Source organism: Corylus avellana, chromosome ca2 (genome assembly GCF_901000735.1).
Source record: "Corylus avellana chromosome ca2, CavTom2PMs-1.0".
NCBI classification, from domain to species: domain Eukaryota; kingdom Viridiplantae; phylum Streptophyta; class Magnoliopsida; order Fagales; family Betulaceae; genus Corylus; species Corylus avellana.
The window spans coordinates 11,685,325-11,698,915 of NC_081542.1; the positions used below are offsets into that span (position 1 = coordinate 11,685,325).

The 13,591-nt window shown below is 35.8% G+C and overlaps 1 protein-coding gene across 4 annotated transcripts; it reads right to left on the minus strand.

The window, feature by feature from the left end:
- Positions 1-6,029: 6,029 nt before the first annotated feature.
- On the minus strand, positions 6,030-9,885 carry LOC132171162 (heat stress transcription factor A-6b). Of its 4 annotated transcripts, none has more exons than XR_009439012.1 (4): positions 9,042-9,272; positions 8,480-8,579; positions 7,057-8,288; positions 6,030-6,943 (listed from the first exon to the last, which is right to left on the minus strand). XR_009439012.1 is itself a non-coding variant. In XM_059582404.1 (2 exons), the coding sequence occupies exons 1-2, from the start codon at positions 9,342-9,344 to the stop codon at positions 7,521-7,523; spliced, it is 1,071 nt and encodes a 356-aa protein (XP_059438387.1). In that variant the 5' UTR covers positions 9,345-9,885; the 3' UTR covers positions 6,030-7,520. The 4 variants fall into 4 exon arrangements, 1 of the variants encoding a protein (XP_059438387.1); XR_009439011.1 differs by having other exon boundaries at positions 8,480-8,585; XR_009439010.1 differs by lacking the exon at positions 8,480-8,579 and having other exon boundaries at positions 9,042-9,885.
- Positions 9,886-13,591: the final 3,706 nt, after the last annotated feature.

Sequence of the window (13,591 nt, forward strand, 5' to 3'; positions counted from 1 at the left end):
GTGGCTTTGATACCATTATTGTAACAACCTCATCTCATATAGCGGAAAACTGTAATTATCAATACAAAAAAAATACTGTTAAAATACTTTTCTTTATACAAAAATACCCAAAGCTATGTCGTACAAGGCATTTATACAAATCTATCCGACAGTCTAAACTCTAGACAAAACTTAACCAACTTGGAATCTCTGTACATCTCAATATGAATCTCTCATCACAACTGCATAATTACCTTGATTTTCCATTCCTGCAAGCACTACAAAAAACTGTGAAGTAGTGAGTCAATTGATTTCCGATAATATAAATCATTGTTGAATCATATATATAGCAAAATGCTAGACAAGTTATAAAACCACAAAAATCCGTATTATTGGATATCAATATCATACTTAGTAAGTAAGAATACTTACAGTGGATTACATGAATGGATCATCAAAGGTAATTACTTGAAACCCGTTCTGCTGCAGTTGGTCCATACCCATAACAATCCCTTCACTGACTTTCTCTCTCTGTTCTGAGTAAACACTCTTAGAAAGAAGAAAGACCGAGTAAAAAGCGGAAGAAGGAAGAATATATGCAAGAGATGGGAGAGGAGATAAGTGGTGAAAATACTGAAGGAGAAGAGCTCTATTTATAGGAGAAAATCAAACACTATTCTACCTTCAATTTACAATTATACCCTCATTTTACTATTTCACCAACCCTATACTATTCCACCAACCCTATACTATTCCACCAACCCTATACTATTCTACCAACTCTATACTATTTCATCAACCCTATACTATTCTACTTTCTTATTCTACCATTCTTATACCTACCATTTACTATCCTATTATATCACCAATTATTACAATCATACTCCAAATTATACCAATCAATCATCAATTATCATATCTCTTAAATCTCCCAATAAAATAATCAATATAAAATCATCATCATGATATAATAACTTCAAATCAATATTCATTCCAATAATATTCATAAGATCTAATAAGTTCCTCAAGAATAAATATTATTACCTAATATCATCAATAAATATCTCAACCTCAAAGTAAATGCCATTACCTAATATGAATATTAATATAATCATAGCATCAATTTAATATCTCTAAAATAAGACTTTAAAAATCTGGATTGCTACAATCTTCCCTCCTTATTAGAATTTCGTCCTCGAAATTAAAGCCCATAAATTACCACCTATCTTCAAATTGAGCAACCCAAATTAAAAACAAATCATACTTGAACCATAACTTACTCAAGTTACTATAAATTTTTTTTTTAAAATTCAATCTGTTCATAAATAAATATCATAACATATTCCATACCCAGGTGATGTGAGACTCTATAAGCACTCTTCTTGGGCACCAGTGTCACCGTTGGCAATCCTCAGGGAATATCTTCATTCTCGGCCCTTAACTTTTTGGCCCTTATACATTTCATTGTGTCTTAACTGACACCATTATAATATAACCCACTTTTGGCATCACCAACGTGTGTCCACTAGCGACCCTCATAGGCTTGTGCACACTCCCACCATCTCAGGCTGGGTAATGTTTTGATACCATTTGTAACATCCCAGGGAAAAGCGCTAGCCACATCTGCGCTATTACCCCAAAGGACTAGTCAATTTGGAGCTTTCCTAGAATTCATTATAAAGCCCAGTTTCACCTAGTAACTAGGCAATGTGGGACTTAGCACCCATGACTATCTCTATAAACTACCCACTCAATGTGGGCTTCTTCTCATCATGCAGTGCTTCAATACCACATGACCTGGCGTTACTAGGTGGCTCTGATACCATTATTGTAACAATCTGATCTCATATAGCGGAAAAACTGTAATTATCAATACAAAAAAATACTGTTAAAAATACTTTTCTCCATACATGAATACCCAAAGCTATGTCGTACAAGGCATTTATACAAATCTATCCGACAGTCTAAACTCTAGACAAAACTTAACCAACTTGGAATCTCTGTACATCTCACTATGAATCTCTAATCACAACTGCATAATTACCTTGATTTTCCATTCCTGCAAGCACTACAAAAACTGTGAAGTAGTGAGTCAATTGATTTCCGATAATATAAATCATTGTTGAATCATATATAGTAAAATGCTAAACAAGTTATAAAACCACAAAAATCCGTATTATTGGATATCAATATCATACTCAGTAAGTAAGAATACTTACAGTGGATTACATGAATGGATCATCAAAAGTAATTACTTGAAACCCGTTCTGCTGCAGTTGGTCCATACCCATAACAATCCCTTCACTGACTTTCTCTCTCTCTCTCTCTCTCCTAAACTCTCTTAGAAAGAAGAAAGACCGAGTAAAAAGCGGAAGAAGGAAGAATATATGCAAGAGATGGGAGAGGAGATGAGTGGTGAAAATTGTGAAGGAGAAGAGTTCTATTTATAGGAGAAAATCAAACACTATTCTACCTTCAATTTACTATTCCACCAACCCTATACTATTTCACCAACCCTATACTATTTCACCAACCCTATACTATTCTACCAACCCTATACTATTCTACCAACCCTATACTATTCTACCTATACTATTCTACCTTCTTATTCTACCATCCTTATACCTACCATTTACTATCCTATTATTTCACCAATTATTACAATCATACTCCAAATTATACCAATCAATCATCAATTATCATATCTCTTAAATCTCCCAATAAAATAATCAATATAAAATCATCATCATGATATAATAACCTCAAATAAATATTCATTCCAATAATATTCATAAGATCTAATAAATTCCTCAAGAATAAATATTATTACCTAATATCATCAATAAATATCTCAACCTTAAAGTAAATGCCATTACCTAATATGAATATTAATATAATCATAGCATCAATTTAATATCTCTAAAATAAGACTTTAAAAATCTGGGTTGCTACACATATTATATACATCATGAACTAAGTAATTATGTACACACCTACCCACATACATACACCTATTTTTCCTATTAAAAGAACCTTTATAATGCACCTCAAATATCAATAGCTCACTAGCCATTATGGGTCTTGAAATGGTTCTTCAAATGCGATTTCAGGGTTGGAATTGGTTTACAAGGTTTCAAATTGCGATTTTAGTTGGGTGGAATCAGGATTTTAAGGTTTGTCAAATGAGTTCCAAATTTCGAGATGCTAGGGTTCAAACGATGGCTTTCATAATTGTGATTTTGAAAAAATAGGTTCAAGGGTATTTTTGTAAGGTTCAGCAAAAATGAATCACATGCACGGCACGTGAGAGGAGCTCCGTTAGGATTTCACAGAAAATCCTAATGGAAGGGGGTAAGTGGAATGAAATTAAAATTTTATACATCAAAGTGAGAGATTTTAAACTTTGAGGGGCTGTTTGCAAAGGCGCATAAGTTCAGGGGGTAAGTGAAGTTTCCCCTAATAAAAAAGAATAGAAATAGCTTACAAATTACCAAAAAAAAAAAAAAAATCCAATAAAAAAATTACAAAAAAGTGGTAACCTTCATAGCCCGCCACATCTATGAAGGGTGATTGCCTCTCACATCTAGGAGGGGTGATGACAACTCAAATCAGCAAGGGGTGGCAACCTTTCATATTTGCGTCGGGTGGTAGTTACCCTCTTGAGGGGCGATCACTTATTATAAATAAGGGGCATTGCAATTGTTTTCCTGATGGGTAACCAACTTCATCTGTGAGGGGTGTCACCCTTCAAAGGGCTGACTACCACCCCTTGCCAATCTAAAGGGAAGCAATCGTCCCCTTTCCGATTTATAAAGGCGTCAACAGTTCTTTTTTTTTTTTGGTTATTTGGTATTTTTTTATTTATTTATTTTTAATTTGGGGGGAGAATTGTAATTTGTAAGTTCTTTCTTCTTTTCGTTTTTCATATTTTTCGCCACGTGTGAAGTTAATGAGACACTTTTGCACACGTTGAGCTATTTTATTTGGTTTAACGTTGTGTTATGCTTACGTGTCACAATTTATGTTAAAAACCCTAATACATGTGTATCGTGGGAATAATTTGAGAACAAAGCATATATTAAGGAGTGGTTCGCTAAAAGGTCAAATTCCATGGACCTCTACAGTATTTCTCCTTTAAAATTTGATAAATTATACTCTTTACCTTGAAGTATAACCTTATTCTTAATCCCCTCTAAATTTTAATATTCTCAATTGGCTCTATAATTTGAAGAATTTGTTGCAATGTCTCATCTCTATGTAAATCAAACGTTAATATGGATAGAAAGTACAATACTTGCACTAGACATTTTAATTGAAGTTACAAACTCACTAATTATTCTAACTTATTTTGAGTTGTTAAATGATCAAATTACCACATTTTTTTTTCTTCGTTTAAGTACATTTAGGTCGACAAGAAGGAGACTTCCATCATAATTAAATCAATTTTAAAAGGACCTAAAGGTAAGGATTTATCAATAAGTAGTGTTACCTCAATAACTGGCATTGGGTTTCGCTAGAATTCGGATTTTCCCATGTCTTTTAGAGTGAGTGATCTCTGTTTCAAGGTTAGAGAAGGCCGAATACCATGTTGGGGCCTCAAATCCAATTTGAAATTGGCTGGTTTATGGTATTTTGGCCTAAGAAAATTGGTAAGCAATGGACCATGGTCCAAGATTGGACGTTTTCCACTAGGGTTTCAGATCAAACGTTTTTCACTAGGGTTTCGGATTGAACGTTCAGTAGCGAACTTTCAATCCGAATCTAAAAGTCAAAATTCGTATTCTCAATGAACTCTAATGAACTTAGTTGACTTGTTAACCCTTTCACTTAAGTCAAACACAACCTAGTAATTACTTGGGGTACTACACATTATCTCTTCATGCTTAAGTCCTTGATTTAAGCTCTTGGTTATTTTTATTCTCTTGAAATCATATTTCATTGAGTGTATTTCATTTAATAACTCCTAACAAAAATACTCATCCCCGAGATTCATAATAATTAGTCCCCATTAAATCTATTTTAAGTGAATATTTTATATTTCTTTTATTCCGGTCAAAGAGATTATGATTTCAACTTAAGGAGCAATGTTCCCATAATATTACATTTGATTGCCCAACACACTGAAATTTGGACCATTAAAGATCTTACTCTCAAATGTATCAAAGTAAAATACATTTTTTATTTGAGTTCACATTCCTCTTAGGATTAAGAGTCAATGATATAAGCAGTCGTGAGTTCAAGTTATTCAATTGACAATAGTTTATAGAATAAAAACTCACATGATTCAGTCCAATGTATTCCAAACGCACCAACACATCAATCAAAAGTCTTTCTTATCAAATGGAATGCCAAATCCTATTACAGATTATGAACTAGGGTTTGTAAGCCATAAGATATTATTATTTAGATCTTATGTGTGATAATTTCATTTACATACTTGAAACATATTCAATGTAGCTTAAGGACTAAACACATACGTACATATGTTAAAGAAATATATAAAAATATGCCCAATGTTCTAATTGATCTCAATGTTCTAATTGACTTTTAGGGCATTATCTCTAGCATCATATAATCACAAACTATGGTTATAATATTGGACTAGGATCTAAAAATGCTTTCATATATAGAACCAGATAGTTGTGTAAGCATTAGTATAACGGTCCGGAAAAAACAATAACCATATATGCGCTATTGCTCTAAAATAACTGGTCAAATTATAAAGTTTAGTCTCATCTAGAAAGGGAGACTTTTTCATGAGCACCTTTATAATTCACTAACTCAATGTAGTTCCAAATCATTTAATGCCTCAATGCCACGTTGTACTAATAGGTTGCTCTAATACTATTTTGTAATGATTCAGAAAAACCACTAACTACATATGTGCTAACTACATATGCGCTATCACTAAAAAAAGATTAGCCAAGTTGCAGTTAGAGCTCCCTAAAATCAATTATAAAGCTCAGTCTCATCTAGTAAGGAGTACTTAGCTCTCATGAGCACATTTTTATAATTTATCCACTCAACGTGAACAATTTATGCACCCAATATGGGACTAACTTTTTGAGTATCACACCAATGTGAGATTAGTTTCACAATTAGGGGGTGGATAATCCACATGTCACAGTAAATACTTTAAGACTGGAGTTTCATCAAACTTCTTGCTACTAAAGTTTTAGCAGCTTGCCCTGTAAGCACAAAATAATCTAATTCTAAGCCTTGGCCACCATTCTCACGAGCTAGTGGTGTAAGCATGCTCACATTGCCACCCAGAAATCAGTTGTGGCTGCATGCAGCCACATATCGATTCAGATACAGAACGACTATCTTCTGAATCCTAGAACAAGTAACATTTAACCAAGGTTATCCGACCACTTTTTGTTACAATATCTGCAGCATAAAGTCTCACTTATTATTCATATAACACACTGCAGAAAAATATATTGCTCTTTGTCGAGAGGCAACTATAGTATTGTAGAAAGAATCACAATCTGCACTTCAACCCAGTTATTCTATTTAGCACTCCTGTATTCATCTGGCGGACTTCAACAACATGAATAGAATCGTTAGGAAAAGACGAGTAATGCTACATGCTACACCCTCATTTCACTTTTATCCACGTCAAAGTTGACGCAGATAAAGGAGAAATAGAAGTGTAGTATATAGCATTACTCGGAAAAGATTTGTCCGGTTAGGGTATAAAGAATGCAATACGTTACCACTTTAGAGCCACAGTTGAAGACAACCACTGATCATGAGAACCAAATTGCCATGGCACGGAAAAATCTACATGGTAGAAACTAAAGTAAACCGGCTCTGTGCATTTGTAAAACAACAAAGGGAAACTCAGAGCATAGAAATTAAATATCAAACCGACAGACACTTGTATTCAGAAGCAACATTCAATTGTGATTCTTTGAGCTTGCGGCTACAGCTTTTCCAGTTTCAACAGTTCCCGAACGATCTACATTGATTTAAGGCCAGAATATATTACAAGAGGCAGATATGATAAATGAAAATGATGCAGTAGACATTGAACGGTGGGGGGTTTCCAAGGGGATGAAAAGAAACAAGAACCTTGAGACAATCATGATAAGAACTACCATACTCTGCGAAGCAATGCCTGCAACCTAACCAAGAAATAGAACAATAAGAGGTGGGGGGGCGTTCAACAGGAAAACAGTTAAATAGAGGGTTAGAAACACCAAATATTTCCATGGATACACTGCTTGGTACTTCTCCTGTCCTGCCAATAGCAAGAAATCCAGATCAATGTAAGACCCAAACTACACAAAATGAGAGATTAGCAACAACTGGTTGCTAATCTTTGTGCTCATCTAGTGGCTAAATGGGCTGCGGCACATGGTTCTTTTGGTTATTATCCTTGTAATTCCCATTTGTTTTCTTTTATTTCTTCCCCTATCCTGTATTGCTCAGAAAAAAGAAAGAAGAGATTAGAAACAACTAGCAAAAGCTACCAAAGAATAGGTCATCGAGGCAGTGAACTGAAGAGGACGAGTAGCAATGCACAAAATGTCTGGCTATTGGCTTGAACCTAAGTAACCTAAGCGATCAACCAAGAAATTAACATCTTCATCTTCACCTCCTTCATCACTCCCTATTATGCTTAATTCTTCCTCAAGAGACTCACTGAATAATTCTTCCCAAAATCCCTCATCAAGTTCTCTATCCCTACTCTCCACTGGCTCTAGATATTCCTTTTCTTTGTCTTGCTCCTTTCTTGCCCTACTCAATCCTAGCATTTCCAATGCAAGTTCTTCAAGCTCTGATACTTCCAGTTCAAGAGGCTCAGGTTTAATGGGTTTTAATCCTTCACCACTCCGACTTGATTCGACACCACCAACCGAACTAGGTCCTCGATCAATTGGCCTCCTCCTTTTCTTAGTTATGGCTTCTTCTAGTTCCTTTCTCTTCTCCTTCTGTTGGAGTAGCTGCTGGAGAAAGGTTGGGTTTTGCATTGCTCTTGCTAAGAAGGACATCATTTGCTGTTGCTTCTTTTCTGTCCCTTGTAACCTTTGTTCCATTGCTTGAAGGTAGGTTCTAGTATTCTGCTGCTGCTGCCTAAGCTTCACTAGTTCCATCATTAGAACCTGCTTGTCACGCCTCAGACGATCCATTTCTCCATCTACTCCAAACCGCCCAACCTCAACACAGGGACCCAGAGCTTGTGGAGGGAAAGGTTGAGGAGGTGCCTTTCTTCTCTTGATGTTCCTCAGAAGATGTCTCTGGCCCCTTAGAAAACCTTCATTGGCAAACTCCCATCTATCTGGATCAATCTTTCTAAAGCCCTGTAACATTCAAATTCGAGACTCAGTGGTGCCACAAACCGATGAAAATTAAATCTCTAATCGGCTCCACAACTTCATTTTCCATCAAACTTTGAGCAGACTCGTTATTCTACTGGCAAGAAAGATCAAACTATTATGTGCTGCACATGATAACGTAAGTGAATAAGTAATGCCAAATATATTATATCTACCTGTTGGAACCAAATTGAAATTGATAAAGGTCCCATATCCAGAAGCGGCCATTGAGATGGCTTAGGAGATAAGAAAGTTGAAGCAGTAGCGGTAGTAAAACTGCAGCTTGTAATGGGAAATTACAATTGAAAAAGAGAAGAAAAGAGGACATCGAATGAATAATCTAGCGAAAGGTAATAAATATACTATCTTTTTTGTTCATGAACATAGATCTAACACTTACAAGAACCATGCCTTATACTGAAAATGATAAATCTAATGAATGATTAACATCCAACTAATAGCAGGACATTCTCACAGTTCAATGAGCATATATGCATAAAGATGAAACAACCAATGCTTTACAAAAGTGGAAAAAAGAAGGGGCTCAAAATGCAACTATTAGGAACACAAAGGGCTAAATGAAAACAAGTTCTTATATCTCAGCTTTCATCCAGGAACCAGCGTAAAAATCAACTCGTTTTGTTTCTGATCTAATTGAAATAAAGTGTACCATAAACATAGAATCTCAGAATCATGAAAGACAACTACTTAAAATTTCATGCTGAAGAGAATCCTTACATAAGTGTTGAGCTGCCTGACAAAGCTTGAGAAATTGTTGTGCTTGAAGTATCTCCGGAGGAGATTTGTGGAGAATGAATGAGGATCACACACAACAAAGCTGCTGCCTCCCCTGCTCCAAGAAACCATGTGATTGGTAGATGGGTCATCGACGATGTCAAAGGTCTTGGTCAAGAATGGTGGAGGTCCTATGTCATGAAGGCCCTCCTTTGGCCGTGGTGGAGGCATCGTTGGCGGGTAGCCGCCCGGGTCCGATGAACCCATTCCAGAAGGGTCTTCTTTCACTGGATACAAAGGATTCATTTCCGAAAATATTGATTGCTTTCGATTGCTATGTCAATTTGTTGTTCTAAGTTCCAAATCAAAACAGAGTCCAATGCAAATTCCAGATTGATAAGAACAATATAATTGAATACCCAAAAAATTCCAGATATAATTCGATCAACTGGTTGCAAATAGCAAAGAATAAGATTAAAAACAACACAAAAAGAATTCAAAAGAAAGAAGAATCAAATGGGTTTGTGACGCCAAGCTGCTGATTCAGACGAAACAGAGTAGACCTGAAAAAGATATAGCTTTCAACGCCACGAAGTTACAAAGAAGCAGAACCCAACCGAGAATCAATGAAACAAACTGGAAAATCAGACAGGGTGAGTGAAAACGATGAAGAAAAGAGGAGAACAAAGCGAGGCTTAAGATTCAGAGCAGAGACACATACGCCATTTTCTTTCTTGGAAGGACGTTTAGGCCGTTACACTTACATGAAATAGGTTGTCTGTCACACTCTTGTTTTACAACAAAGAAGGCAAAAGATTAGAGTGTTAAGGGTATAAATTGAGCAAAAGAGGGTGATTAAAAAATTCTAATTATGATGAAAGTTCTAGAGCTCCTGGCAAGCAACTTGCAATTTTTTTATGCAAGTTGGCAAGTTGGCAAGTTGGTGCATGGAAGGGGAGAGTGGTCCTTAGGAACTTTCTGGAAGGATGAAATTTTTTTATCGTAGAGTTATAGAGTGGGGGCACACAAATCTCACAGAAACAGAGTTTTTGATTGCCACAACTGATTTCTGAAATTTGATTGGTGGGAGTATGGGTTGATAAGCCCCACTTTTTATTTTTTATTTTTTTGATACATCCCACTTGTAATTTGGTGGGAATCACAAAGTATTATGGAAGGTTTTATAGGACAATAATGGAGAATAAGAAATACCTTTACAACTTTTTCATATTAAAATCTTGAGCTCATAGGATCCTCTTGACAAATTATTTTATAGTCAAGATTATATTTCATAAATATAGTGATGCGTATGTATTTTTCTAGTTTTACGTGAATATTGTGTTGTACTTTTTATCTTTGGACTAGTGAGGTAAGTTTTTTTTTTTTTACTTAATCATTGAAAAGACACCAAGAGAACACTGAAAAAATACCTGACATTTCCCTTTTTTTTATACATATAAATCTTATGAAATCAATAATTGATTTAAACAAAAATGCTGGAGATGGATGGAAAATAAACAAAAGATAGATAAATAATATTCTCATAGCATTTGAATTATTTTCCCTCTAATGTCACGTTTTTTTACTACCCCTTTCCTTTTTAATTGTTTTAGTTATATACCAACTAGAAGAAGAGACACATGGACCAATTGCCAACAATTAGCTTCCAATTTGCACTAGATTTCCCACACTCCTAATTGAATAAGGCACAAGAATCAATTTTTTAGCAAAATATCTTATTGCATTACACCTATGAAGCTACCAATCTTCTTTCTTTTCTTTTTTTTGTTTCTTTTTGTTTTCTTCCTTTCCCCTTTTATAATATTCATCTAACATTTGCATAGCAGGTGGGACGTGGCACTCATCCGAGGTGACATGTATCATCATCCCATTGCCCAAAGATCAAAAAATTTATAAATAGCTCTCATAGAAAACACACACATACGTGGCGAGAGGTGGAGGTGACACGTTAGTGAGTTCCTCGCCGAGTGAGAAAGGTAGGTTTTTTGGGTGTTGTAGATTGTAGTAAGGAAATGGTAGAAGACGCGGTTTCTCTCTCCGACCAAGTTGCATTTGTTTATGGTTATTTTTGTCGACAAGTTGCAAATATTTAATGTAACTATTGGGGTACAGCCATAGAGAATCGCACTAGTGACTCACATCCCATGTCAGCATGCAGGACCACATCTATTTAAAATTACAAACCCATTATAATATTATATATTAATTCATCCAAAGCAAATCTGGACAAAAAAACAAACTACTTACCACTTCCATATGTTAAACCTTATCCATTGATTTATTTATTTTTTATTTTTTTTTAACCCTTGATATACCAAAAATTTGAAGGAATTGGTTTAGGTGTCAGTAAAAAAAGTTACTGTATATATGGTACAATTATTGTTAGGTTTTAGTTTGGCTTTATTCAATGCAAATGTCCATTGTTTATCTTTGTTGTTTAAAACCATGAATTAAGGGTGCAAGATTAGGAGCATTTTGGTAGCATTTTGTTTTTTGGTCAGATATGTGTCATGACGGGCTCGTGACGGCACTTCAAAGATTGCTTCTCGCTTTTACGTTAGATGACTCGTCAGGACGGGCACGTAACATGACTAAAGAACGAGTTTCCTGGTTTCTTATCACATGACTGGTCATAATGAGCACGTGACATGATTGAATAGCGAGCTCTCTGTTCTCTCGCCAGATGGCTTGTCAGGACGGACTTGTGACAAGACTAAGATGATTTTACTCTTCACGTCATGACGAGACTCCTTTCTCGTTAAGACTTAAATAATTTCATATCTCAAATTTGCGTATTTTGTTCATCACGTCTTAACGCGAAATGACTCCCGTTAAGACGTGATGAGTAAAATTTCTTTCCTATAAAGTTTGTTTTCAAGAGGACATAGTGAAAGCTTCAGGCTATCATTTCTCTTGATGTGTTGATTGTGGTTCCACAATCTACGACCGTATTTGTTCTATAAACGTGAAGAAGTCTACTAAGGGGTTAGTAAGGAAATGCGTTCCATGAAGATGGTCGGCTAGGAGACAAGCAAGTGAGCTTATTGTTTTTACAGAGTCTAGAGATTGACCAGGGTTTGTGAGTAGGGGTGGGCACGGGTCAGTTCAGGGTGGGTTTTGGCATTTTCAGCCACTCGACCCGAGCCCAGCGAGCTTGAAAGACCCAACCCACTACCCGAATTCAAACCACGAAATTCGCCCGGTTTTGGGTAGGGCAAGGCTAGTTGGTTGGGTTGGTAGGGGCGAGGCGTGTAAGAATCCAAAGCATCAAAATTTACTTTTCCACGCCCCCAAGGTTTTTCTCAGCAAGCAAACAGATTTTTAGAGAGAGAGAGAGAGAGAATAGATTTTCTTGTAATGGGAGGAGTAGGATTGGAGAGCTTTGCACTTCGAGAATTTGTTGAGCTTTGCACGTTGTCGTTGAGAACTCTGACGGGATAGTTCTCCACCCATTTTCAATGGACGTGACTACGCACATTAGAAAGTTCGTATAAGAGCATACTTAAGAGGTTTGAATGACAATATATGGATTACTGTTGAGAAATGTTTTGTTAAGCCTAAGGGGGCTTTGATAAAATGGAGTAAAGTTGACACTATTAAGAGTAATTGGAATAATCGGGGATTAAGCTCTATTTTCAACTGTGTCTCTCTAGACGAGTTTTGTCATATCGCACTATGTGAAACTTTGAAGGAAGCTTGGGATATTCTTGAAAAGACCCATGAAGGGTCAAGAGGGGTTAGGAAATCCAAAACTATAAATGTTGACATCTTGCTTTGAGATCATCACTATGAAGAAAGATGAAATGTTTGGAGAATTTTACACTCAGTTGAGTGAGATTGTGAACTCGATGCGAGGTCTAGGTGAAAAAGTCCCCAAGGTTAAAATGGTTCAAAAGATTCTACACTCTCTTTGTGATACCCCAAGAATAAATTAGGGTTAAATACACTCTAATTATGATTTAAGGATGCTAGAGTGTTGGGAATGGTGTCCAAAACTCCAATTGATTGGATAATGTTTTGATTAGAATAAAATACATATACATTATTATTGCATGGTATATATGTGTGATTGTGTATTGTCCAATTATATGAATATGAGATCCCTAAGATGCATTGTATTTGAGTGATGGTGTGGATATTACAGAAGATCATACTCAAAGGTCCTGAGTAAAACTTATTGTTCGTAATCGTAAATGGAACTCGGAACTCCATCTAGACTATAACATATTAAACTTCAAATGACTTGTCTTGGTCATGAGAAGCATGGAGGCTTCAGCTTAATATGTTGGAATATTGGCAAGGCTATGTTATACACCGAACATGACCACATGAGTCATCATTTGTTTATAATGTATAATAAATGATGTATGTGCACAACGACTTAACATTTACTCTAAATCCTAAGGAATTCGTGAACTTAGATGTGAAATGTGGATTACTTAGATATATTATAGAGTGAGACCTATCATTGGTCGAAACAACATCAATACGTTGGGTAATCACATGTCGCATTGTGGGAACATCAACTTGAA